The sequence below is a fragment of the Odocoileus virginianus genome, chromosome 23 (assembly GCF_023699985.2).
Source record: "Odocoileus virginianus isolate 20LAN1187 ecotype Illinois chromosome 23, Ovbor_1.2, whole genome shotgun sequence".
In the NCBI taxonomy this organism is placed as follows: domain Eukaryota; kingdom Metazoa; phylum Chordata; class Mammalia; order Artiodactyla; family Cervidae; genus Odocoileus; species Odocoileus virginianus.
The window spans coordinates 16318522-16345203 of record NC_069696.1 but is presented as its reverse complement, the minus strand read 5'-3'; the positions used below and the strand labels follow the sequence as shown (position 1 = coordinate 16345203).

General features: G+C 54.9%; 2 protein-coding genes and 1 non-coding gene across 5 annotated transcripts; 1 reads left to right on the top strand and 2 right to left on the bottom strand.

Annotated features, from left to right (window-relative positions):
• Positions 1 to 60: 60 nt before the first annotated feature.
• On the bottom strand, positions 61 to 10171 carry NCAPH2 (non-SMC condensin II complex subunit H2). 2 transcript variants are annotated; one of them, XM_020881962.2, is made up of 20 exons: positions 9944 to 10171; positions 6919 to 7020; positions 4636 to 4691; positions 4463 to 4547; positions 4320 to 4388; positions 4146 to 4222; positions 3939 to 4072; positions 3630 to 3713; positions 3125 to 3264; positions 2199 to 2270; positions 1935 to 2001; positions 1686 to 1793; positions 1561 to 1614; positions 1345 to 1415; positions 1173 to 1266; positions 1008 to 1079; positions 866 to 921; positions 651 to 782; positions 411 to 560; positions 61 to 344 (listed from the first exon to the last, which is right to left on the bottom strand). In XM_020881962.2, the coding sequence occupies exons 1-20, from the start codon at positions 10049 to 10051 to the stop codon at positions 204 to 206; spliced, it is 1872 nt and encodes a 623-aa protein (XP_020737621.1). In that variant the 5' UTR covers positions 10052 to 10171; the 3' UTR covers positions 61 to 203. The 2 variants fall into 2 exon arrangements, with proteins under 2 accessions (XP_020737621.1, XP_020737622.1); XM_020881963.2 differs by having other exon boundaries at positions 1008 to 1076.
• A 199-nt stretch (positions 10172 to 10370) lies between these two features.
• LMF2 (lipase maturation factor 2) lies at positions 10371 to 14904 on the top strand. 2 transcript variants are annotated; one of them, XM_020881959.2, is made up of 14 exons: positions 10371 to 10522; positions 10916 to 11169; positions 11294 to 11322; positions 11462 to 11679; positions 11755 to 11933; positions 12385 to 12526; positions 12664 to 12798; positions 12869 to 12974; positions 13045 to 13141; positions 13224 to 13406; positions 13512 to 13680; positions 13780 to 13891; positions 13963 to 14059; positions 14153 to 14904. In XM_020881959.2, exons 1-14 carry the CDS (start codon positions 10429 to 10431, stop codon positions 14432 to 14434), a joined length of 2097 nt encoding a protein of 698 aa, XP_020737618.1. In that variant the 5' UTR covers positions 10371 to 10428; the 3' UTR covers positions 14435 to 14904. The 2 variants fall into 2 exon arrangements, with proteins under 2 accessions (XP_020737618.1, XP_070309699.1); XM_070453598.1 differs by lacking the exon at positions 13780 to 13891 and having other exon boundaries at positions 14153 to 14291.
• Positions 14905 to 20815: 5911 nt separating this feature from the next.
• On the bottom strand, positions 20816 to 20922 carry LOC139030740 (U6 spliceosomal RNA). The gene has a single exon (XR_011483142.1). It is a non-coding gene; the product is annotated as a U6 spliceosomal RNA (small nuclear RNA).
• Positions 20923 to 26682: the final 5760 nt, after the last annotated feature.

Here is a 26682-nt window from a genome sequence, read left to right as displayed (position 1 = left end):
GCTTCCTGGGGTGCAGGGGACAGACAGCCCTCTCCCCTACACACAACGGTTCTGTAAAGGTTTTTGTTTTTTAAGGGACTGGTGGGATGGCAACACTTTATTAGGCTGGGCCAGCCAGGAAAGAAAGCAAACTGAGCGGACGCACACCCGGTATCCGTGGGGGACGGGCTCCAGGGCCCAACCCTGGCCGCAGTGCTCCCCACTCAGGGCTGCACTGTGGAGGGGGCAGCATAGGTCTGGAAGCGCTTGTGGGCCCTCTGGTGTGTGAGCAGCCTCAGGGACATGGTGTCCACAGCCGCCTCCAGCCCCGGCTGCTGGGTGATCTCCACTGTGTAGTCGTTGGCCTGCAGGGCACAAAGCGTCAGCGGAGGCCCGGGACCACTTCCCTCCCAGGCCCCAAGGCCACTCACCAGCTGCAGGGAGGCCAGCATGGAGCGACACACTTCGAAGGCAGGCTGGCCTGCCACCAGCTTTGCGAAGGGGCACCACTGGTTGAGCTGGCTGAACCGGGAGACCACCTGGTCCCCGTAGGTGTGGATGTCAAAGGGCACATGCTCCTCCTGCAGGGGGAGGGGCCGGTCCCGGGCTGGTCCAAGGCAGGCCACAGGGGACGCCATCCTCCGCCAGGGGCCCCACCCGGCCCACCTCACCTGCTCCTGGAGCAGGGTCTGGATGGCGTCCTCCCAGCCCCTGATGTGCTGCTTCAGCTCTGTCTCCTGGACAAGCTCCTGCCTCGAGGTGGTGATGAAGACGTCCTGCTTCGAGGTGGTGACAAAGAGCTCCTGGGGGTGGACCAGGGGCCACCAGCTGGGTGCAGAGCCTGCCCCCACCCTGCCCAGCTCCCCCCACTCTGACCTGGGCCTACCACATTCTTTTGGACCAGCTCCTCATAGCGCAGAGATGCTGGCATGGCTTCCGCTTCTGCAAAAGTGCGGCCGTTAACCTCACTCTCTCCTTCCTCCCGTCTTCGGGGGCCCCTCGGGCCTGCAGCCCACTCCCAGACCTACCCATGTCTGCATCTTCTCCGGGCTCTGCCCCCTCAGGTTCTGCGTACTCCTCGGGCTCTAGGAAGTCATCTGCTGAGGAGGGAGCACCCAGGCAAAAGGCTGGTTAGGCTGTTAGGCTGCGGCAGGCACCGAACCCTACCCCGGCCTGCTCCCGGAGGCCCCCACCTGCGGCTCCCAGGTCTTCCCCCGAGTCCTCCAGGCGGTCCTCCTCCACGGGCCACGGCCCCTGCTCGGCCCCTGGCAGCCATCGCTCAGCCGCCTGTGCAGAGAGAGCCCCTCAGAGGCGCTGCTGCCTCCCACCAGGCGCCGCGGGGTCCCCAGAGTGGCCGGTACTTGCCTCCCTCCTCTGCATCTTCCGGAGCGTCTCCAGCTGCTCCTTCACATGCTTCCAGTACAGAACCTCCATGTCTGTGCACACAAGCCTCTCTTGAGGGGGCTCCCTCATCCTGCCCAGGCCCACCCGAGTCCACTCGGCCTCCGGCCTCCCCAGGCTGAGGAGGGCGGTGCAGTGTGGGGTCAGCCTCCTTCAAAGAGCCCCAGGCCCCAGGCTCACCTGCAAAGGAAGGGCCCTTTCGCCGGGACCTCCTGCTGTCAGCATGGTCGGCATCTGCAAGAAGACAGGGTCAGCAGGAGCCAAGCCGAGGCCCACAGCCACACCCAGCCCCGGGCCCCACGCACAGGCAGCCAGGTACCACTGGTGGAAGTCCTGCAGCTTGACAGCACCCTTCCTCTTACGCTTCTGTCCTGGCGCCTCCTCCACGCGGGGGGGCACAGAGTAGGGCCTACCTGGGGGCAGACAGGCCATCCCGGAGCACAACCACAGCCCAGGGCCGTCTCCGTGCCCACAGGCCCTGGACCCCAACCTCCACTCAAGCCAGGTGAGCCCAGCCCCCACCCCCAGTGCCCAGGGGCCATACTCTGCGTTACCTTTCCTGAAGGGCTTAGAATCCGGGGAGTCAAAGGGGTCCAGGCCCTGCCAGGGGTCTGGGGTGTCCTGAGCACAGAGCACAAGCAGACACAGGAGAGTGGAGGACGCGCACCCTCCCCCAGTCGAGACACACGGGGAGGGGGGTGCCCTGGAGCTGCAGCAGGGAGGCCCAGCGCTGGGGGAAGGAAGAGTGCTCAAGAGACACACTGCCGAGGGCGCGACCCCCCGCCCCGTGCCGGGCTCCGGGCCTGCCCACCCCTCACCTTCAGCCGGTATGCGGGCTCCGGGGCCTCCTTCCGCTCCCGGAGTGTACACCTCCTGGGCTGGGCAGCACTCTGCAAAGGAACACCAGGCATTTCCCTCTCCTCCTCCACCCAGGATTCCAGGACCCCGAGCAGCTCTGCTCTGGGGCCAGACACGGGGAACCCTGCGGAAACCCCCTGGGGGCAGAAAGTTAAACGACCAAAAAGTGAAAAGCTAGTAAAAACTTTAGGAGAAGATAGAGACTAGTGGCCACGAGATACTTCTTCAAAGAAAAAAACAGACGGTGAAGAATCTGCCTGCAATGCGGGAGACCTGAGTTCCATCCCTAGGTTGGGAAGATCCCCTGGAGAAGGGCATGGCAACCCACTCCAGTATCCTTGCCTGGAGAATCCCATGGATGGAGGAGCCTGGTGGGCCACAGTCCACGGGGTCACAGAGAGTCAGACATGACTGAGCAATTAAGCACAGCAAAAACAGCCGACCAAACCTGACAGACATTAATATTTTTTCCTGTATGTCAAGGCTTTCCCTTACAAATAAAAGGATTTCTTAGCTCTGCGCCGGAGTACAGAGCTGGACCTTAGGGGTGAGGGAGGCAGGCCTGTCCACTCTTGCCAGCCTGGCCTCGAGTCGGCTCCGGAGACCACTCTGGGTGGAACCCTGAGCAGCACAGCCCCTGACCCCGGACACCAGTCCTCCCCGAGAAGCAGCGGCTGCTCTGCCCAGACAGGGAGCCGTGAAAGCTGCTGCCAGAAAGGGCGGCGTGTGGGGCCGGGGCCGGCTGGGGGACACACCCGCCGCCCTGGCGCACAAGGACCAGGGAGCAGGCAGCCCGGGGGTGGCCTGCCCCACACGAGCGCGCCGTCCCCGCCGGGGCTTGCCTGGCCGAGGGCAGGGGCTCGGCAGGCCTCCCTGGGGGTCCCACCTGCTCGGGGCTCCTGGGCTCCGGGGGCTCCAGCGGGACCTCAGGTGCAGAGGCCTCAGGGGGCTCCGCCACCCCTTCTGCGTCCTCTTCGTCTTCTCCCATGCCCCCACCTCTGGGCGCCAGGCCTTCTGGAGAGGAGCCTGGCAGGGACACGAGACCAGTCAGCCCCGGGAGCCTGAAGGCCTCGGGATGAGGGGCCGTTCCTGACTCAGCTTCCCTTGTGGGAAGCAGAGAGGGCACAATACACGCACGTTATACTGCTGTTTTGTTTGGTTCATCTTATTTTTTAGTAATTTTCCTCTTTAAATGCTGCCACCTCTGTCTGCTCAGAGAGCAGGTGGCCCAGGGGCAGCCACTAAACCAAGAGAGCACAGCTGGCCAAGGTGGGCCCTGGGCTCGAGGCCTACCCGAGCCTCAGGCTGGGGCGGCGGGCAGGCGGGGGTGCTGAGCGCAGCGCCCCCTCCCCAGCCCCCGCTGCAGGCCCGCCTGGGCGCTCGCTTCTCACCTGGCTCCCGGGAGATGCTGAGCGCCGGGCCAGGACTCCCGCACACAGAGACTTCCATTGGCTGCTCCTCAGCCCTTCCAGGCTCTGGGAGAGACCGGGGATCAAACGCGGTCAGCCCTGTTCCCCCTACAAGGTCCCTCCCAGGTCCCACATGGCCAGAACCAGGCAGGGAGAACACAGCCCAGGCACAGGACTCGGGCCTTCTGTGGCTGAACCAGCTGCAGGCAGAGGCCCCGTCCTACAAGCAGGTCCAGACGGTGGGCGCAGGTGCCCGAGCGGAGTCCGCCTCGCCCCCGACCGAGTTCTCACCCTTCGGGTTCCGCGGTTGCAGGGCCTCCATGAGGGACACACCCACTGGCTCCAACAGGAACGTGCCTCTGGGGTGCGGCGTGCACGTGTTCACCCTGAAATCCTTCCGGCTGGCCAGGACCTCCCCCTGACAGCTGGCAAAACACGGGTGCTGCAGAGACCCTTCCCCAGCACACCCCCCTCCACCCAGCAGGCGCAGGCCCGCACCTGTACAGGGGGTTACTGTTCTTCTCCATCTCATCCGGGGCGACCAGGGCATTGGGCAGGAGAGGGATGAGGGTCCCCTGCACAGAGTCCAAGAACGGGTGAACCGTGGGAACCCACGGGCCACGACATCACCCTCCACACCCCCATCAGCTAAACGCAGGAGGGGGCACTCACACTGAGGACCTGGTCACCCCTGAGATCCACATTGGCACAGGAGTCAGAGAGGTCATCCAACGCCAGGAACTGTGGGGAGACAGAGGGCTCAGGGGCGGCCTGGCTAGCACAGTGGGCACCGCCAGGCACCCAGGAAGCCTCACCTTCTGCTCTGCCTCCTGGGGGGCCCTGGAGCTGGCATCCCCAGTGGTCCCGTCTTCCGGCTTGGAGGACAACTGCTTGGCCTGCCTGAGAGAACCAGCGCACGGGCACCGCAGGTGAGGGGCTGCCCAGGCCGCACATACAGCGGACACACGGGCACCCCTTGCGTACTCACTTCTTGCCAGAGATGAAGTCGAGAGCCTGGTAGACCAGGGAGTACAGGTATTCCACCTGGCAACCAGAGCCGGCAGTGAGGAAGAGAAAGGAGGGGCTCCCAGAACCTTCTGCACTATTCATCCAAGTACCAAGATGCCAGGGCATTCTCTCCAAATTCCTGCCCATTTGGCTGCCAAAATCACAGCTGCAATCCAACCGCCAAGCCTCCCCAGCGTTACGAACAGCCGGAGCCCCTCCTGCGCCCTCACTCCACACCGCCGCAGCTGTGGCCACCTCAACCCTGCAGCCCGGACCCTCAGTCGCGTCTGACTTCACGGGGCTCACCAACCAGCCCCCACCTGCGGGAGCGCCGCGGGTCTCTGCCAGCCCGTTGACAGTCCAGCCATAGCCTGTGGGGCCCCACTGCTGGGGGTGAGCATTGGGATTTTCCAGATTCTGACCACAAAGCAGCCATCAGTAGGCTGCTTACACGCACCGCCTAGGCCACTCCCTCTGGGTGACAGCACCCAGAGGACAGTGTGCCGGAGGGCACGGATCCCACTCACCAGAAACAGACCACAGGAGCTCTCCTAAGTGTCTGTCACACAGGACTGTGCTTCATGCTCTGTCTCTGTCCTACTTAGGATCAATGCCGGTGCTATTCTCATAGTAAACAAGATACACTGAGATTCAGAGAATCAGAGTAATAACCCCACCAGCGATGGGTCAAGGACCTGCACCAGGGATGCAGAAATCCAGAAGCCATGAGCCACATGTGACGCTATCAGTTTAAATCTAATTAAAAGTTAACAAAACGCCAGACTCCTCAGTCACGCATGCCACATTTCAAGGGCCCAGGAGTTGCACATATTAGATCATAGAACACTTCCATCAGCTCAGAAAGACTGGTGAGACAGTGCTGACTACAGCCTATGCTCCCCTCACACCTTCTAGACTTCAGGTTAACATTTTACTACACCTGCTAGAAGCACACGTCTGCCCATCTATGTATGTGACCATAGGTGCACCTTATGTTTGTGCTTCCAAAGTTAATTGCTGATATTCCTTCTGAGGACAAATACAGGACAAAGAATCTGATTTCATGGGATCATCTAAGACAAAAATCATGAATTCTCAAACCGTCTTCATAACTCACAGAGCCTGAGGTGGGGCCTTGTGTCAGTTAACCTGCAAGTTGGTGGCCCCCTCCTCTGTCCAGAGGGGTTCCCGGTACGGAGCTCCTCAACACATTCCTGAACTCTTCCTTCTGTGCACTTTTTGTTCCCCGCCCCCCCCCAAACCGCCAATTGAGTGGATCAGTGCTGTGGTCACCTTTTCCCTGCTCCTCCACTAGAGGATGGACGGGGTAGCACTGCTGGAGGAAAATCTCCAACATGCGCATGGATGCCCTGGCAAATAGCGGGGTGCGTTTAACCTCCACTGGACTACCAGTGCTTTCAACTGGTCTTTACTTTGCATTTCCCTCAGCAGCGCTGATCTTTAGGCACACCTCACTCTCCGAGTTTCTTATACAGTAGCTGGTTCTCAGTAGCTGACTTACATGCTCCATGTGAAAGGTGGGGCCTTAGGCGTGGACGCTGCAAACCCCTGGGCCCCCCTTCTCCTCAGTGTCCTGAGAGTTGTCTTTTCTCTGCTTCACGGCAAGCCCGTCAGCCATGCTCCCAACCGCTCCTGACCTACTTCTCCTGCTGCTGTTTCATCCATATTCCTCTCCCAGCTCCCCTTTCCCCGCCCCCACCCATGGTTTTCAATACCGTCTGTCACTGAGGATAGTTAAAAAAAATCCAGATATCTACCTCCCTCCCCCAACCCACCACCACCCGGAGATGCTGATTTAGTCAGTTTGGGTGAGGCCCAGGCACTGGTAATTGTTTGGACTGTAGCGTGGGTTGAAAGTCACTGATTTAGTTACTGACAATCTCTCTCTTTTTTTTGGGGGGGGGGGGGGGGTGGGGGCATGTGGCATGGCATGCAGGATCTTAGTTCCCCACTCGGAGCAAACCCATGCCCCTGGAGGCATGGGGTCCTAACCGCTGGACCACCAGGGAATTCCCAACCCTACAATTTAAAACCCATTCTGTTCTTCCATGTTAAAAGGGGCAAGGAAAAAATAATACTAATAAAAAATAATAAAAATAAAAGGGGCAAGAACTTGGAGGAGGTGGTAGGTGCTGCTGAGGCAACTCTGAGACAGGGCTGAGCCTGCCACCTGCCCCAGCGAGACAGCAGACCTTGGTCCCACAAGACACTGCAGTACAAGACCACGGTCAGGCGGGCCCACCTTCTTACTGTAGACACAAGCGGAGCCCTGGATCAACAGCGCTGCCTCAATGAAGTTCATTGTGGTTTTGCCTTTGTCAAAAGAAATGCAGATCTGGTCCAGCTGAAAGACACAATGAGGGACAGTGGGAAGTCTACACACTCTCCTCACCCTCCTCCTGGCAGCCCACCCAACCCACCCCACCCCCCACCCAGGGCCAGTGGCCCAAGGTGCCTGTTACCACAAGCAGCCCGTCTGAACAGCTCTGGCTCTGCCTGGGGCTTGACAGCTATTCATTTTTTTGGAGGGGAAAGACAGGTGTTTGTGATTTCCCCTACTTCCTGTAACCTCTAAGACCCTGTGTTTTGGAAGACACAGGCCCCTAGGGTGCATCACCCACAGACGGCCAGAGCCACACACCAGCCCCTCTACGGAGGAGCTTGCACTGGGCCGCTCAGCCGGACTCCAGCAGGAAGACCCCACTCCAGGAGAAGGACGGGGGACCCTCAAGGGTGGGGAAGAGAGAGGCAAAACGCTGGGGTCTCAATCCTTCGAGCAGAAAACTCAGGAAATGCTTCCAAGTACATCATCCTCTTTCCTCTTCAACTCCTGACCCCCAGCCTCTCCTAAGCCCCAGTTCCCACCACCCCTTAAATCTGTGTCCACCAACTACATGCCAACAATCCCCAAACCCATCTAAAACAGCTCTCTCTAAGGTAAGAATGTTCTGGCAGCTGTGTGGAAAATGAAAGGAGAAAGGCAAAACTAGAGGCAGAGAAATGAGGACGTCAGGGGACAGAAAAGGTTTGGAGGAGCAGACATACGAAGCAGGAGAAGAGCAGACCAAACAAGGAGGTTCACCAGGCACCCCCCCCCAAGCACCCCACTCAACACAGCTCCGGCTAGCACAGCTCTCTGCGTTTTCTCAGGAGACTGCGTGTTCAAGCAGAGGTCAGTTGTCAGATCAATTGTCCATTTAACATTTATTCTGCACCAACTGTGTGCCAGGCATTCTATTAAGCAAAAGGGAGAGAGAATGAAGATAGTCCCTGCCCATGCAGGATTTACATTCTAGTGTGGAAAGACATAAACAAGTTAGAGACCAGCTGAAGATGAACATTCTAAAATACAGAAGGTACTATAAGAGAGAGAACTATTTTAGACATGGCAGTCAGCTGATATTTAAACTGAAGGGTACAGGACGAGAAAGAATCAGTCATAAAAAGAACTGGGCAAAAAAACCTGGCTATTGAGTACAGAAAACATAAGTGTGTGTGTGTGTGTGTGTGTGTGTGTGTGAGAAGTGCAGCCAGGAATGAGCTTGGGTGTTGCAGACTGACTGGTTCAAAGAACAGGTGGAAAAGAGCCTAAGACAAGGCTAAAACAGCGAGCAGAGCAGAGCCAGATTTAGAGAAGAAAGCGTGGCTTCTGTTCTGGAAGCCAACGGGAAGCCACTGAGGGTTATTAGGCAGGGCAGTGCTGCAGCCTGATATTAATTTTTAAATGTCGCATTTGCTGCTGGGTGGAGCATGAACTGGATGGAGCCAAAAATAAGAGTAGGGAGTCCAAGAATGAAAGCTTTAACATGAATGGGAGCCAGACTGTGGCCTGGATCAGAGAAAATGGAAAATAGATTAACTGAAGTGAAGTTCTGGAGACATAACTGATAGAAACCATGGGCAAACTGGTGTGCAGTGGCAGATTTCCCTAGCTCTGAGGTTTCACTTTGAGAAACATTGGTACCATATACCAAGATCAGAAAGGCTGAGCTTTGAGCAGGAATATAAAGAGCTCTCCTTTAAACTGATGATCAACTCCAAAGAAATGGTGTTTTTAAACTGTGGTGTTGGAGAAGACTCTTGAGAGTCCCTTGGACTGCAAGGAGATCAAACCAGTCAACCCTAAAGACAATCCTCCTGAATACTCATTGGAAGGACTGATGCTGAAGCTGAAGCTCCAATACTTTGGCTATCTGATTCATAAAGCCGAGCCGATTCATTAGAAAAGACCGACCCCTCCCCAGGAGGAGAAGGGGACGACAGAGGATGGTTGGATGGCAGCACCGACTCAATGGACATGAGTTTGAGCAAGCTCCGGGAGATGGTAAAGGACAGGGATGCCTGGCATGCTGCAGTCCATGGAGTCACAAAGAGTCAGAAAAAAATAAGCGACTGAACAACAACAACAACTCCTTTAACTCTATTAAACCTGAGATGCTTGGGTGACATCTATCTAAGTGAGAATTTCAAGATTAAGAAGCTGGATACACAAACCAGACTCAGAGAAAAGGCCTGGAATAGAAATATAAACCGAGAGAGGGGAGAGTAAATAAATAAACCTAGCAACTGTCCTCATACAAGAGGTACTTAAAATCATGGAAATAAATGAAGTGGTTTAGGCGAAATGTGTAAAAAGATGGCTCAGGCCACGCCCTGAGGAGTTCAACACTGAGACCAGACAGGAGACAAAAGCTGTTTCAAAAAAGAGGATGCCGTCAACTCATCAAATGCTGCTGAGTTGAATAAGATGACTCTTCCGGTGACCCTTGGATGTGGTAGGAAGGAAGTCGTTATTGATCAACACAAGAGCAGTCCAAGCGGGCTGAGCAGTGAAAGTGAAGTGCAGAAATGGAGCAGACAGCTCTTTAACGAGGTCTAGACATGCTGTCAGATATGGGGAAGGAGTTAAATGCTGACGGTGGAGCACTGGCTTGAAAGTCTAACATAAGATCTCCCTCCTGCATCGTGACCCAGACCTCTCACACAGCCACACATGCACACAAATTCTATTCTACTCTATTACAGAAAAATGCTGGTCGCTACTCACTAGATCGATTTCAAGGCTCATTAACAGAAAGCGACCTCTAATGACAGCTCCAGGCTAACCAAGTAAGGGATGATTTCGAGGGCCAAGAGACGGAACTGGGGGAAAGGGAACGAGCCTGCGGATGAGTGCAGTCGGAGCGCCAGACGGAGGCGGCACGCGCCCCAGAGGCTGCAGAGCCCCGCAGCCCCCGCCCTGCGCCACTCCCCCGGGCCGCCCTCACCTCCTCAAGATATTCGCCCAGCTGGGCCGCCACGTCCACCTCCCAGTTCCTGGTGAGGTCGCGGATGGGCAGCAGGAGGTGGGCGAAGCGCGCCTCCACGTCCTCCATGTTCGGGAGGAGCCGGATCGGCCCGGGGACCGGAGCGCCGGCTTCCAGAGGGGCCGGTGCACTCAGCCCGCCACTACTTCTGGCGCCATTTTGCTGTTCCCGCCCAGGAAGATACGTAGCGCGCAGCGACGCGCACACAACTTGACGCAGAGCGGCAGCCTCACGCCGGAAAGGACGCAGGACGCGCCGGAGACGGGGCGTGAGCGGGGGCGGGGCCCACGCCTGCGTAGGGCGGGATGGGGCTTGCAGCTGCCGCAGGCTCGGGGGGCGGGGGCCGGCGAGGGGGCGGGGCCGGGGCGCGAAGGGGCGGGGCCGGGGCGCGAAGGGGCGGGGCCAGGCGGACCCGGGAATCGTGTCCAGCCCGCCGCGTAGCGGACATGGCGGGCTCCCGGCTCCCACGGCAGCTCTTTCTCCAGGGCGTGGCCGCCGTCTTCATGTTCGCCTTCGCGTCCCTTTACACGCAGATCCCGGGTGAGGGCGCCGAGAGCGCGGTGCCACCGGGCGGGACCCCTCCCCGCCAACCCGGGTCCTGTGACCCCCTCATCTCCCCACCCGACACACCGCTGTGTAGGGGCGGTGAGGTCCAGGCCCGGATGCATGGGGTCGGGGGCCGCGGTTTGTGTCCTGCGAGCCGCGGGGGTGTGGGCCGTGGGCGGGCGTGCAGGGGTCATTTTCAGCACGGTTCTGTGTTCTGATCTCGGCGCGAGGGTCTGGAGGGTCTGCAGGCCTTGACCTGTCGGGAGGGAGAATCTGCTGGTCCCGACCTGGGTTAGGGAGGGCAGATCCGCAGGCCCTGGCTGGGGAAGGGGGAGTCTCGTCTCCGCGGGCCGTGTCCAGGGCCTGCCCTGATGTGCCCTCCCACAGGCCTGTACGGCCCCGAAGGCATACTGCCTGCCCGGAGGACACTGCGGCCCCAGGGAAAGGGCCGCTGGCAGCAGCTGTGGGAGACCCCCACGCTGCTGTGGGAGGCGCCACTTCTGGGGCTGGACACTGCCCAGGGCCTGGAGCTACTGAGCCTGCTGGGCACCCTGCTGGCCCTGGGTGCCCTGCTGACGCGCCAGCTGCGCCACCTGCTCGTGTACCTGCTGCTCTGGGCCACCTACCTGTCTGTCTACCAGGCAAGTGGGGGCTGTGCCACTGGGACGCTTGCCTCCAGCTCCCTCCAGGCCCTCCCGCCCTCTCCCCTGCCCGTGCCCCTGCAGACTCACAGCCCGTGCTTCCTGACCACCCTTCTCTCTGCAGGTGGGCCAGGTGTTCCTTTATTTCCAGTGGTGAGTGATTGTTGGGTCTGGGCTACAGAAGGCTGGGTGGGTGAGATGGGGTGGGATGTGTTTGTCCCTCCCAGGAGGACCCCCTTATGGGAGCAGCCTTGACGGGGAGGAGGGCCTCCGCTATTTTTTCTCCCCGTAGGGATTCTCTGCTGCTGGAGACCGGCTTCCTGGCTGTGCTGGTGGCCCCTCTGGGGCTTCCCCCCAACCACAAGCAGGCCCCCCAGGGCAGGCCAGGAGGGGTCTCCCCCCATGAAGCCCTTCCCTTCTGGCTGGTGCGCTGGCTGCTGTTCCGCCTCATGTTTGCCTCGGGTGTGGTCAAGCTGACTAGCCGTTGCCCCGCGTGGTGGGGGCTCACTGGTGAGGGTCCCTGCCTGGACGTGGGGCAGTGCTGGGGGCTCTGCCCATCCCTGACCGCCCGCCTGTCCCCTGCAGCCCTCACCTACCACTACGAGACTCAGTGCCTGCCCACGCCGGCCGCCTGGTTTGCCCACCACCTGCCCGTTTGGCTGCACAAGCTCGCTGTGGTGGCCACCTTCCTCATCGAGATCGCGGTGCCACCTCTGTTCTTCGCTCCTGTCCGCCGCCTGCGGTTGGCTGCATTCTGCTCCCAGGTGGGTGGGGTCCTCAGCCATCAGAAAGACAAGCAGGACGTGGCCTTGCTCTGCACTGCCCAGAGGGCCCCACTGGGGATGGGTGTCTGCTGCTGGGCAGTCAGAAGGGCCTTGTGGGCAGAGGAGCTCGTTAGCCTGGGGTGTGAAGGTGTTGTCTGCGTGGTGGGGCTCCAGCGTCGCTGGAGGACGTCTGTCCTGGGGCAGCACGGGCGACTGAGGAAGGGCTGCGTGAGGCAGGCCGAGCTTGGGTTTTCTCCGGGTGCTGCTCGGAGCCACTGAGGGGTTAAGCCAAGGCAGGGGAAGCTGAGCGGGGAGCAGAGGCCCGGGGACGACTTGGAGGGCGCAGGGGCCTGCAGGAGAGCTCTGTGGGGGAGGCGGAGGGGCCTGGGAGCAGGCTCCAAAGGGCCCGGGAAGGGGCGGCCCCCGTGAGCTGAGTCCAGACCTTCTCCAGGTCTTGCTGCAAGTCCTGATTATCATCACTGGCAACTATAACTTCTTCAACCTGCTCACCCTGGTGCTCACCACTGCCCTCCTGGATGACACACACCTGGCTGCTAAGTCTAGCACCAGCCGCCGCAAGAGGACGCCTAGCTGTGAGTGTCTACCTGCCCCAGACAGACAGCCGTCCTTACCCCTGCTGCCTGCCAAATGACCTAGTTCTACCCCAGCCCCCAGGCCATAGACCCTCCAGCCCTGCTCCCAGCCGACCCATGACTGTCTTGGCCTGCAGCCTGGCCCAAGGCCCTGCTGGCCATGCTGACCTTGCTGCTGGAGTTGGCTGTCTATGGGCTGCTGACCTATGGCGTGGTGCACTGCTTCGGCCTGGAGGTGGACTGGGAGCAGCACATCGTTCGCTCCAGAACCAGTGAGTGCCAGCCGGGGGCTCAGAGGGTAGAGGCTGAACCATCCCTCCTCACACCCATTTCCTTCCGCAGACTTCACCTTCCACCAGTTCTCCCAGTGGCTGAAGACGGTGACCCTCCCCACCATGTGGCTGGGCGCAGCCTCTCTGGCCTGGGAACTGCTGACCGCCCTGTGGAGGTTTGTGGTGCCAGAGGGTGGGTGGAGCTGTGCAGGGCGGGCCCGACTGCATTTCTGTTCTCCGCCCCAGGTGGGTGCAAGTGCGAGGGTTGCTGCAGAAGCTCTGTGCTGCCGTCCAGCTGTCCATCTTTGGCACTGCCACGGTGGCTTTGTTCATGATCAGCCTGGTAGGTAGTGCTTTGGGGCTGGGGTCAGGAGTCAGGGGAGGGCTGGAAGGTCATTGCTGAGCCTCTGCCTGCCTGCCTCCAGGTGCCCTACTCCTACATGGAGCCTTCGAGCCATGGGCGCCTCTGGACTGGGGCCCACCGCCTGTTTGGCACCGTGGAGCACCTGCAGCTGGCCAACTCCTATGGCCTTTTCCGCCGAATGACTGGCCTGGGTGGGCGGCCGGAGGTGGTGCTGGAGGGCAGCTATGATGGGCTCCAGTGGACGGTAGGGGCTCCCTCAGGCCCCTGCCCGGGGTGCCTGGCGACCCCACAGGCCTGGGTGGGGAGAGAAGGGGGAGCCAGCTGTGCTGAAAGGGACTCTGCCCGGCAGGAGATCGAGTTCATGTACAAACCCGGGAACCTGAGCCGGCCGCCCCCGATCGTGGTGCCCCACCAGCCGCGCCTTGACTGGCAGATGTGGTTTGCGGCCCTGGGCCCCCACACGCACAGTCCCTGGTTCACCAGCCTGGTGCTCCGCCTGCTGCAGGGCAAGGAGCCTGGTGAGGCTGGGTGGAGGGGCGGGGCCTGTGGGGCGTCTGGGTGACCTTCGGGGGGCCTGGGGGCAGGCAGATGTTGAGGTCTTCCCCCTGCGCCCTCAGTGATCCGCCTCATCCAGAACCACACTCCCGGTTACCCCTTCCACAAGCAGCCGCCCACGTATGTGCGGGCCCAGCGCTACAAGTACTGGTTCTCGCATCCTTGGGAGCAAGGGTGAGTCTGGGCGCCAGGAGCGGTGCGGGGTCTGCGAGCTGGCCCCACCTGAGCCCCCCATGCCGTTGCAGCCAGTGGTGGCGACGACAGTGGGTGGAAGAATTCTTCCCATCCGTGTCCCTGGGGGACCCAACGCTGGATATGCTGCTCAGGCAGTTTGGCCTTCAGGTAGGAAGGAGTCAGGCAGGCAGAGGTAGGTGGCAGGGGTGACCCCGGCTCACAGGGACGACCCCCCGGACCCTCCTCCATCCTGTCCCGCAGGACAGAAGCCCGCCCCGGGCCCGCGGCTCCAGCAACACCCTGACCCAGGTCCTCTACTGGGTACGGAAACAGCTGTCTCACCTGGAGGCCCCCAGCCTGCTCTGGGGGCTCCTCGGGGCTGTGGGGGCCATCAAGGTCATGCAGGCCCTGCTGGCCCTGCCTCGGACCAAGGAGGAAAAGCACAAGCCAGCCCCCCAGGAGGACTCGGTAGCCGCCAGCAAGCAAGCTTCTCCAGCCCCCAACATCAGCAGCAGCTCCCAGACCCCCCGGCGGAAAAAGTAGCCGTGATCTGACAGCCACGTGTCCTGAGAGGGTCAGGGTCACGCTAGCCTCTGGCTCTCTGCCGCAGGACGGCCCAGCCACCGTGCCTTAGCCAGCTGCCATGCAGATGCAGGTCAGGGTGCTGGCCTGTGCGGGGTGCTAGCCCTTCTGCTTCAAGGGCATCCCCCCTACCCCCACAACGTCCAGTCCCAGGACACCCTCTGGCCTGCTCCATGGCCCAGGAGGCCTGTCTGTGACCTGGCCCAGGGTTCATCCCCAGACATGGTAATCGGGAGCTGTTGCCCTCTGCCCCCACTGCAGGGGTCCAAGTCTGAGGCTCCGATCCCAGCTCCTGCACCCGGGGTGGGGGTGGGGTGGGGGCTGAGGCTGACCTGCTGTGGAGAAGGAGAGACACCGCAAGGTCTGCTCTGCAGCAGCCAGTCTGGGCATCCAGATCCGTGAACCAATAAAGGCAATTGTGTCTGACCACATTCCTGCTGCTTCCTTCCCACGGGGAAGCCTGAGGGCAGTCGGCCTTCTCTGCCTCTGATGGTGGACACAGCCTACATACAGTCCAGCTGATTGCTGACCAGGCTTCCTAGGTGCCTTCTCGGTCTAGTCCTCAACGTTCCCATCTGTAAAATGGACACAAGGGCCTGGCCCGGCGCTGCCTGAGTCTCAGTCCAGCACAGCCTGCCCGACCTGTTAGCTCTGCGTCAGTACTGCAATGTGGGGCCTGAGACCATCTGAAGGTCGGAGAGTTGCCCAGAACACTGGCCCTCCCTGCTCTCCTACTCCCACTTCCTTATCTCAGGGGAGAAGTGAAGGGTCCGCACGCTGCATCTTGCTTAGACTGCGATGGAGGAGAGACGGGAGGTGGGCAAGGCCAGTGTGGACGCCCCAGTATGGACTGGGCAAGGCCAGTCAGGGAACTTGTCCGGCCTCTGGCTGAGAGAAATGGGGTGTGGGTGGGGAGAGGAAGGGGGAGCAGAGGCCCTGGACCAGGGGCAGGAGAGGAGCACGCCTCTGACCACTTCCAGGAGCAGGCATTGAAGGTACTGCTGCCTGGGTGTCTGGATGTGGCTCATCAGCAGGAGGCCACCGCCTCCCTGTGCCTGGCTCTGTTCTCAGCCTCTGCCCCTCACGCTGTCACCTCCCAGACCTCTAGGCAGCCCCCCAGTATGCCCAGCCTCTCCCCCTAAGTCCCTGGGTTCCCCTGACCCAAGTAGACAGCGCTCCACGCTCAGCCTGTGCACATAGTCACACGGCCTTAAGGGGGCCTGTAACCTGAGCCTTTGGGTGCTCTCAGATATGACGACGTGATCTATACGTGAGCTTGGCTTCAGAGTGTTCAGCCTTCTATATCAGCTTCCATGTCTGCGGACCCAACCAACCTTGCTCAGATTGAAAAAAAAAAAAAGCATTCCAGAAAGTTCCAAAAGGGAAAGCTTGAATTTGCTGCACAATCGGCAACTGTCTACGTAGCGTCTTCCTGGTACTAAGTATAAGTAATCTAGAGATGAGTTACAATACATGGGAGGGTGAGTGTAGAGGTGACTTAGAGTACGTGGGGGGTGAGTGTAGGTTATGAAAATCCCTACCATCAGGGAACTTGATGCCTATAGTGGTTCCTGGAAGCAATCCCCCTTGGAGAGAAAGGTGACTGTAATATATTACAACTTAAAGACCTATTGCTTTTCTTAGGCTTTTAAGCTCAGTGTATGAATCTCTTTTGTGGATCTCCTGCATTTCAGGCAGATTCTTTACTGTCTGAGTCACCTGGGAAACCCTCTTTTCTTCATCAGTTCACTTGCTCAGTTGTATCCAACTGGTTGCGACCCCATGGACTGCAGCATGCCAGGCTTCCCTGTCCACCACCAACTCCTGGAACCTGCTCAAACTTGTCTATCAAGTCAGTGATTCCATCCAACCATCTCATCCTCTGTCGACCCTTTCTCCTCCTGCCTTCTATCTTTCCCAGCGTCAGGGTCTTTTCTAATGAGTCATTTCTTCACATCAGGTGGCCAAAGTACTGGAGCTTCAGCTTCAGCATCCATCCTTCCAATTAATATTCAGGACTGATTTCCCTTAGGATTGATTGGTTTGATCTCCTTGCAGACTCCCTTAGACTCTCAAGAGTCTTCTCTAACACCACAGTTTAAAAGCATCAGTTCTTTGGTGCTCAGTTGTCTTTATGATCTAACTCTCACATTCATACATGACTACTGGAAAAATCACGGCTTCGATTATAATGACCTTTGTCGGCAAAGTAACATCTCTGCTTTATAATGCTGTCTAGGTTTATCAGCATTTCTTCCAAGGAGCAAGTGTCTTTTAATTTCATGGCTGCAGTCACCATCTGCAGTGATTTCAGAGCCCAAGAAAATAAAGTCTGTCACTGTTTCCATTATTTCCCCATCTATTTGCCATGAAGTGATGGGAACGGATGCCATGATCTTAGTTTTCTGAATGTTGAGCTTTAAGCCAACTTTTTCACTCTCCTCTTTCCCTTTCATCAAGAGGCTCTTTAGTTCCTCTTTGCTTTCTGCCGTAACGGTGATGTCATCTGCTTATCTGAGATTATTGATATTTCTCCCTGCAATCTTGATTCCAACTTGTGGTTCATCCAGCCCAACTTTTCGCGTGGAGCACTCTGCATTTGTTAAATAAGCAGGGTGGCAATATGCAGCCTTGCTGTACTCCTTTAGCAATTTGGAACCAGTCTGTTGTTCCATGTCGTGTTCTAACTGTTGCTTCTTGACCTGCATATAGATTTATCAGGAGGCAGGTAAGATGGTCTGGTATTCCCATCTCTTCAAGAATTTTCCATAGTTTGTTGTGATCCACAGAGGTTTTAGCGTAGTCAATAAAGCAGAAGTAGATGTTTTTCTGGAACTCTTGCTTTTTCTGTGATCCAACGGATGTTGGCAATTTGATCTCCCTTTTTTAAATCCAGCTTGAACATCTGGAAGATCTTAGTTCATGTACTGTTGAAGCCTAGCTTGGAAAATTTTGAACATTACTTTGCTAACATGTGAGATGAGTACAACTGGGCAGTAGTTTGAGCATTCTTTGGCATTGCCTTTCTTTGGGATTGAAATGAAAACTGACCTTTTCCAGTCCTGTGACCACTGCTGAGTTTTCCAAATTTGCTGGCCTATTGAGTGCAGCACTTTCACAGCATCATCTTTCAGGATTTGAAATAGCTCAGCTGGAATTCCATCACCTCCACTAGCTTTGTTCACAGTGATGCTTCCTAAGGCCCACTTGACTTCTCATTCCAGGATCTCTGGCTCTAGGTGAGTGATCACACCACCGTGGTTATCTGGGTCATGATCTTTTTTGTATAGTTCTTCTGTGTATCCTTGCCACCTCCTCTTAATATTTTCTGCTTCTGTTAGGTCCATACCATTTCTGTCCTTTATTGAGCCCATCTTTGCATGAAATGTTCCCTTGCTATTTCTAATTTTCTTGAAGAGGCCTCTAGTTTTTCCCATTCTGTTGTTTTCCTCTGTTTCTTTGCTTTGATCATTTAGGAAAACTTTCTTATTTCTCCTTGGTACTCTTTGGAACTCTGCGTTCAGAATGGTTTATCTTTCCCTTTCTCCTTTGCCTTTCACGTCTCTTCTTTTCTCAGCTATTTGTAAGGCCTCCTCAGAGAATCATTTTGCCCTTTTCGCGTTTCGCCCTTTTCGCGTTTCTTTCTCTTGGGGATGGTTTTGATCACCACCTCCTGTACAATGTTACAAACCTCTGTCCATAGTTCTTCAGGAATTGTATCAGATCTAATCCCTTGAGCCTATTTGTCACTTCCACTGTATAATTGTAAGGGATTTAATTTAGGTCATACCTGAATGGCCTAGTGGTTCTCCCTACTTTCTTCAATTTCAGTCTGAATTAATAAGGAGTTCATGATCTGAGCCACAGTCAGCTCCTGGTCTTGTTTTTGCTGACTGTATAGAGCTTCTCCATCTTTGGCTGCAAAGAATATAATCAGTTTGATTTTGGCATTGACCATCTGGTGATGTCCATGTGTAGAGTCTTCTCTTGTGTTTTTGGAAGAAAGTGTTTGCTATGACCAGTGTGTTTTCTTGGCAAAAGAGAACCTTCTGTACCTTTGCCCTGCTTCATTTTGCACTCCAAAGCCAACTTGCCTGTTACTCCAGGTGTCTCTTGACTTCCTACTTTTGCATTCCAGTCCCCTATGATGAAAAGGACATCCTTTTTTGATGTTAGTCCTAGAAAGTCTTGTAGGTCTTCATAGAACCGTTCCACTTCAGCTTCAGCATTAGTGGTTGGGGCATAGACTTGAATTACTGTGATACTGTTCGGTTTGCCTTGGAAACAAACAGATCATTCTGTCGTTTTTGAGACTGCACCCAAGTACTGCATTTTGGACTCTTTTGTTGTTGAGTATGAGGGCTATTCCAATTCTTCTAAGGGATTCTTGCCCACAGTAGTAAATATAATGGTCATCTGAATTAAAGTTGCCCTTTCCGGTCCATTTTAGCTCACTGATTCCTAAAATGTCAGTGTTCACTCTATACATCTCCTGTTCGACCACTTCCAATTTACCTTGATTTACGGACCTAACATCCCAGGTTCCTAGGCAGCATTGTTCTCTACAGCTTTGGTCTTCACTTCCATCACCAGTCACGCCCACAGCTGGGCATTGTTTTCGCTCTGGCTCAGCCTTTCATTCTTTCTGGAGTTATTTCTCCACTCTTCGCCAGTAGCATATTGGGCACCTACTGACCTGGGGAGTTAATCTTTCAGTGTCATATCTTTTTGCCTTTTCATACTGTTCATTGGGTTCTCAAGGCAAGAATCCTGAAGTGGTTTGCCATTCCCTTCTTCAGTGGACCACGTTTTGTCTTCATGGAGTTAGCTATTCTGGAACATCATGTAAATAGAATCATACAATTTGTACCCTTACGTGTCTGCATAATATTTTCAAGATATATCCATATAGTAGCCTGTGGCAGAATGACATTCCTTTTTGTGGCTGAATAATATGCCATTGTGTGTTTATGCCACATTCTGTTTATCTGTTGACCCATCAGTAAACATTTGTGTTGATCTCACATTTTTGGCTGTTGTGAGTAATCTTGCTGTGAACATTAGTACACAAACATCTGTGTGAGTCTCTGTTTTCAGTCCTTAGGGTGTATACCTGGAAATGGAGTTGCAGAAACACATGAGGGTTCACATTTTGAGGAACCACCAGACTTTTATCACAGAAGCTGCACCTTGTAAATTTTACATTTCCTCCAGCAATGTACCAGAGTTCCAGTTCCTTCACATTGTCACTAATGCTTAGTTTTTTTCCCTTCTTTAATAAAAGCCATCCTGGTGGGTAAGAAATACAAATACTATCTCACTGTGATTTTAATTTGCATAAGAAAAGTGAAGTCACTCAGTCATGTCCAACTCTCTGCGACCCTGTGGACTGTAGCCTGCCAGGCTTCTCCATCCATGGGATTTTCCAGGCAAGAATACTGGAATGGATTGCCATTCTTTTCCCCAGAGGATCTTTGCTTTTGCCTAATAGGGCTTCCCTATTAGGCTCAGATGGTAAAGAATCTATCTGCAATGCAGAAGATCAGGGTTCAATCCCTTGGTTTGGAAGATCCCTTGGAGAAGGGAATGGCTACCCCCTCCAGTATTCTTTTTTTTTTAATTAAACTGAAACTACTTTTATTAAAAATTTCATATCATATTCCATACAACAAATCAAAGAGCTCATACCAGTATAGGATATTCTTATGTATAAGTATAGCATTTACTTATTTTCTTTTTTTTGGTCTAAGAGAGTTTTTATTTATTTTTTATATATTTTTTCCTTTTTTTTTTTTTGTTCATTGGAGGCTAATTACTTTACAATATTGTAGTGGTTTTTGCCATACATTGACATGAATCAGCCATGGATTTACATGTTCTCCCCACCCCGATCCCCCCTCCCGCCTCCCTCTCCATCCCATCCCTCTGGGTCTTCCCAGTGCAGCAGCCCTGAGCACTTGTCTCATGCATCCAACCTGGGCTGGTGATCTGTTTCACCCTTGATAGTATACTTGTTTCAATGCTGATCTCTCTGAACATCCCACCCTCGCCTTCTCCTGCAGAGTCCCAAAGTCTGTTCTGTACATCTGTGTCTCTTTTTCTGTTTTGCATATAGGGTTATCGTTACCATATATTAAAATTCCATACATATGTGTTAGTATACTGTGTTGGTCTTTATCTTTCTGGCTTACTTCACTCTGTATAATGGGCTGCAGTTTCATCCATCTCATTAGAACTGATTCAAATGAATTCTTTTTAATGGCTGAGTAATATTCCATAGTGTATACATACCACAGCATCCTTATCCATTCGTCTGCTGATGGGCATCTAGGTTGCTTCCATAAAAATATGGAACGCTTCACAAATTTGCATGTCATCCTTGCGCAGGAGCCATGCTAATCTTCTCTGTATTGTTCCAATTTTAGTATATGTGCTGCCGAAGCGAGCACCCGCTCCAGTATTCTTGCCTGGAGAATCCCATGGAGAGATGAGCCTGGTAGGCTACCTCAGACACAACTGAGCAGCTAGCACTTCCACTATTATTAATGGCTAATGAAAGTGAAGTCACTCAGTCGTGTGTGTGGCTAATGATGTTGAGCATATTTTCAAGTGCTTATTGCCATTTGTATGTCCTCTTTGCAGAACTGTCTATCCAAGTCCTTTGCCCTTTTTTTTTTTTTTTTTTTTTTGGTCACAGTGAGTAACATGCAGGATTTTAGTTCCTCAACCAGGGATTGAACCCATGCCCCTGGCAGTGGAAACAGGGAATCTTAACCATTGGACTGCCAGGGAACCACTTAACACTGATTGGATTGTTACAGCTTTATAGTGAGTTTTGAAATTGGGAAGGATGCGTCCTTCAGCTTTATTCTTCTTTTTCAAGATTTTTTGGCTATTTGGGATCCCTTGAGATTTTAGAATAGATTTTTTTTTTTTTTTTTTTTTTTAGTTTCTGAAAATGAATGCCATTGGAATTTTCATAAAGATTGCCTGGAATCTGTAGATCAGTTTGGTTGTACAGTTGACCCTTCAGCAATGCTGAGGTTAGAGACATTGACCCTAACCAGTCAAAAATGCAGTCTAGCCTTAGAGTTTGCCCTCCATATCTGAGGTTTCACAGATTCAACCTATGAAGGGTCGTGTAGTGCTGTAATATGTATTTAGTGAACTAAAATCCACATATAAGTGGGCCGGTTCCGATCTGAGCCATTCGAGGGTAAACTGTGTTTTCTGAGTGACACTGTCCCAGCCATGTATTTTCATTTTCCCTCTTCTATTTACATCAGCAGGTTTTAGCAGTCATTCTGAAGGGTTCCATTTATAAATTTTAAATGCCTAATATACTTAACTGCTTTACAAATTTAATATGTTCTTTAACTGTTCAGTCATCTGACCTAACACAATCTTCCCAAGATCCAAAAACACCCGTAAGTGACTAAACATACAAGTGCAGTGAGCCAGTCATTCTCTTGAATGCCCCTGTGCCAACAGTAAACTTACTAAGATTGATCAAGGGCAAAATCCCGCCGTAGCCTGGCCTGGTGAGGACGCCCAGTGCCTGGACCCCAGACTGACCTCCAGCTTCAAATGCAGAGTCTAGTGTGGCCGAAACGTGGGTCCCAGGGATGCTGGGCAAGCACCGGTTTTCCTCTCCCTCTTGGCTTCCAAAAGGAGAGGTGGGCGGGGAGGAGCTGCCCCAGCCCCACCCGGACTCCTGGAGAGGCCGGCCCTTCACACGGTGGAGGCGCTCCACACCGCCTCCTCGGCGCCCTAACCATGAGGAATCCATCTTCCTGATCACGCTGCCTCACAGTGGAGGTGCTCCACACTGCCTCCTCGGCGCCCTGGCCCTGAGGAATCCATCTTCCTGATCACGCTGCCTCTGCACCCACACAACATCCCATGATACGAGGCAGCCACGGTGCATCTCACTCGGAGCCACTCGCTCACAGCAGGTGGAGGCACCCACAGCTGGTCCTCTCCTGCAGGCGCGTCACCTCCGGGCTGCAGCTGGACACCCACCCCTGAGCTCAGCACAGTCCCTGCTCAAAACTCTGCGTCTCACACACTGAACAGTGAACTTACTGACCCAAAGATGTCTGCAGAACAGCAAGGAAAAGTACCGGTTGTGCTTGTTCCTGCTACAGTCATGAGCGAGGCTGGTAGGGCCTCCCCACGCTCGCCATGGCATGCTCCCCAGGCTCGCCAAGGCCTGTGAGCCCTCGGCCCATCTGCGAGGGCATTGCCATCTTCCACGGAGCCAGCTCCTGCTCGGCACTGCTGCGCGGCCAGTCTCCAGGCCCTCCTGGCCCCTCAGCCGAGCGCCAGCCACCCCGTCCCTGTGGCACAGCCGACCTTGCCCGGCTCGGAGGAAGCGTTGCCGTGCCTCTGGGGAGAAGCCCTGCTTCCTTGGCAACCACATCCCCCATCCAAGCCGGCACTGCAGCTGGGTCTCCAACTGGTGCTACTGTCGTCCCGTCAGATGATCGATTTGGGGTCGTGGGGGCGTCTGGGGGCCTGCAGGTTCCAGCCTCCGCATTCTGGCCTCCACATTATGACAGGCGAGTTAGTGGATGACGGTGCCGGAGGAGGTGCGGGACAGGGTAGCAAGTCCAGGCGCACAAGGGCCTGGTGGTGACTGATGGCTCCTGTCATCACGGACGGTGCCCATGGGGGCGGCCAACGACTCCTCCGGGAGGGGCACGCCGCGGGTTCTGGGGCAGTCATACTGACGGCAGGGCCTTCACTTTGCACCTGAGGGAGCCCACAGAGGCAGCTTTGGGGTATCTGCCAGAGGAAGTCACCAGGTCATCTGGTCTCATGTTCTTAAAAGCTATTGAGAACCCCCAAAAGCTTTTGTTTATGAGTGTTGTATCTGTCAGTATTTACCATTGGAAATTAAGAAATTCTTTAAATATTTACTTATTAATATTATTTGAATGGGGGCTTAGAGGTTAAGACTTTGTGCTTCCACTGCAGGGGGTGCAGGTTCGATCCCTGGACGGAGAACTAAGATCCCACAAAACATGGAGCGTGGCAAAAAAAAAAAAGACCTTCTTGAGTAAAACTGACCTTTTAAGGAAGTGACCTCTCTGGGTGAAAGCAGCAGTAACCTCATGGTCCCCAACAGCCCAGAGTCTCCAGGGCAGCTGAGCAGCTGCCAGCCATGCCCTTGGGGCCACGGTCTGGGGAAGTCACCGTGTCTGGGCACGTCGCAGAGCCCAGCAAGTCACGGAATGCTCTCTTCCGGTCCAGGCTCGGTCCTGGGTTTAGGGAGCTGGATTCATCGCTGTCCTGTCTTAGGTCATCAGTGCCTGTAGAAGCAGCGGCCTTCCTCTAGCACCTGCTCACCATCCCCGAGGGCTGGCCAGAGTAACTAAGGCTGTGATTATCTGCCCTGCTCCTGTAGGCCAGGAACCACCAGGTTTCCATTACCAGCAGGCGTTCCCAACTTTCAACCCCAAACAGGCCCGATAACAAATTCTAGATTCCTCTAAGACTCTTGCTTGCAACCACTCTCTTAGAAGAAACCGGCTCGTTTAAAGGGAAGTTCAATGGCTCAGCAGTAAATAATCTGCCTGCAATGCAGGAGGAGAATGCAGAAGACTTGGGTTCAATCCCTGGGTCGGGAAGACCCCCTGGAGGAGGAAATGGTAGCGCATTCCTGTGTTCTTGCCTGGAGAGGCCCACGGGCAGAGGCGCCTGGCCAGTGCAATCTGGAGGCGAAGCCAAGCCTTGCCTCTGCGGGCTCCTCAGCTGCCCAGTGCCCTGAGGCCCCCAGCAAGACCAGCAATGCCGAGTAGACTGGAACATGAAATCCCTGGCCCTCTTCCCAACCCTGGGGCCTGTTTGGAGACGGCCAGGTTACAGGCTGCAGGGCCACAGAGAGGCGTGGGGACCTGGGGTCAGAGGCGAAGGTGGCCACTTCTGCTGTTCACTGTGGAGGCACCCCTTGGGTGATGACTTTGAGCACAGAGAGACAGTCAGTCTAGCATCCCCCCAACCCCAGCCTCCTCGGAGACCTGCCTCCTCTCCACTCTCAGGAAGGCAGAGAGGCCCCGTCACCCACATGCAGTCCAGGTTCAGAGCCCTTGGCCTGCCCCTCCAGAGGCCCCTGCACCTCACAAGCCGCTCTAGGGAAAGGACCCCCTCGGCGCCCTGCACCTGCCCTGCCTGAGTTCAAAGTCTGGGGGTGGGGGCACAGCTGGCAAGGGGGCTTGAGGATGGTGCAAGGGGGCCCAGAGCAAGCAGGCGTGCTCCAGGAGGAGAGGAGGCAGCAGAAGAGTGCTCCAGGCGTGAGTGGGGAAGAGCCTGGGCAGGGCCTCTTTTTAAATGTATGTGTAAAATGGGCCAAAGATCTAAACAGACATTTCTCCAAAGAAGACATACAGATGGCTAACAAACACATGAAAAGATGCTCAACATCACTCATTATCAGAGAAATGCAAATCAAAACCTCAATGAGGTACCATTACACACCAGTCGGGATGGCTGCTATCCAAAAGTCTACAAGCAATAAATGCTGGAGAGGGTGTGGAGAAAAGGGAACCCTCTTACACTGTTGGTGGGAATGCAAACTAGTACAGCAGCTATGGAGAACAGTGTGGAGATTCCTTAAAAAACTGGAACTAGAACTGCCATATGACCCAGCAATCCCACTTCCGGGCATACACACTGAGGAAACCAGATCTGAAAGAGACATGTGCACCCCAGTGTTCATCGTAGAACTGTTTATAATAGCCGGGACATGTAAGCAAGCTAGATGCCCATCAGCAGACGAATGGATAAGGAAGCTGTGGTACATATGCACCATGGAATATTACTCAGCCATTAAAAAGAATTCATTTGAATCAGTTCTAATGAGATGGATGAAACTGGAGCCCATTATACAGAGTGAAGTAAGCCAGAAAGATAAAGACCATTACAGTATACTAACACACATATATGGAATTTTAATATATGGTAACGATAACCCTATATGCAAAACAGAAAAAGAGACACAGATGTACAGAACAGACTTTGGGACTCTGCAGGAGAAGGCGAGGGTGGGATGTTCAGAGAGATCAGCATTGAAACAAGTATACTATCAAGGGTGAAACAGATCACCAGCCCAGGTTGGATGCATGAGACAAGTGCTCAGGGCTGCTGCACTGGGAAGACCCAGAGGGATGGGATGGAGAGGGAGGCGGGAGGGGGGATCGGGGTGGGGAGAACATGTAAATCCATGGCTGATTCATGTCAATGTATGGCAAAATCCACTACAATATTGTAAAGTAATTAGCCTCCAACTAATAAAAATAAATGAAAAAAAATGTATGTGTATGTGCATACATGCACTTTACTACTTATTTGGCTGCATGCAGGATTTCCTTTGGATCATGCCTTGGTCTTTAATTGAGGCACATGGACTCCACAGTTGCCGCTCAGCTCGCAGGCTCCAGCGTGCACCGGTTCAGTTGCTCTGCGGCATGTGGTCCCCAACCAGGGATCCAAACCCCATCTCCTGCAACCACCGGGCACCCAGGGAAGTCCCAGGCAAAGCCTCTGGTCACACTTGACCCCTCCTGCTGCCAGGGCACCGCAGGGCTGGGTGCTCAGGAGGGGTCTGAGCAGGACAAGAGGGTCTCACTGGGCAGAAGGGCAGGGAGGCAGTGGGCAGTGCCACCTCCACAGTCACAACCCGTGGACATTCAAGAAATGATTGGGTCTTCAGCCCCCAGCACGTGCATTTGGAATACCACTTCCCACTCCCAAAGTGCCTTGGAGAAAGGACCAGTTCCATATCCACATCAGCCCCTGCGGTGAGCTGGAAATGGCCCGCAAAGTTGTCTACATCCGACCTCTGAAACGTGTGAGCATAGCCTCACTTGGAAAAAGCACCTTGTGGATATAATCACGGACTGTGAGATGAGGAGGTCTCCCTGGATCATCTGGGTGGGCACTGAGTGCCGTCACAAGTGCCTTTATAGAGAGGGACGGAGCGGGACACAGAGAGGCAGCAGTGTGAAGGCAGAGAAGGTTCCGCCAGCCACGAGCCGGGGGTGCTGGCTGCCACCTGGGAATGGACGCCCTGGAGGAGGCACTGCTGACACCATGATCTCAGACTTCTGCCTTCCAGGGCTTGAGAGAATAAATTTGTTGTTTTCAACAAGTCACCAAGTTTATGGTAGTTTGTTACAGCATACACAGGAAATTAACAGAGTCTGGGC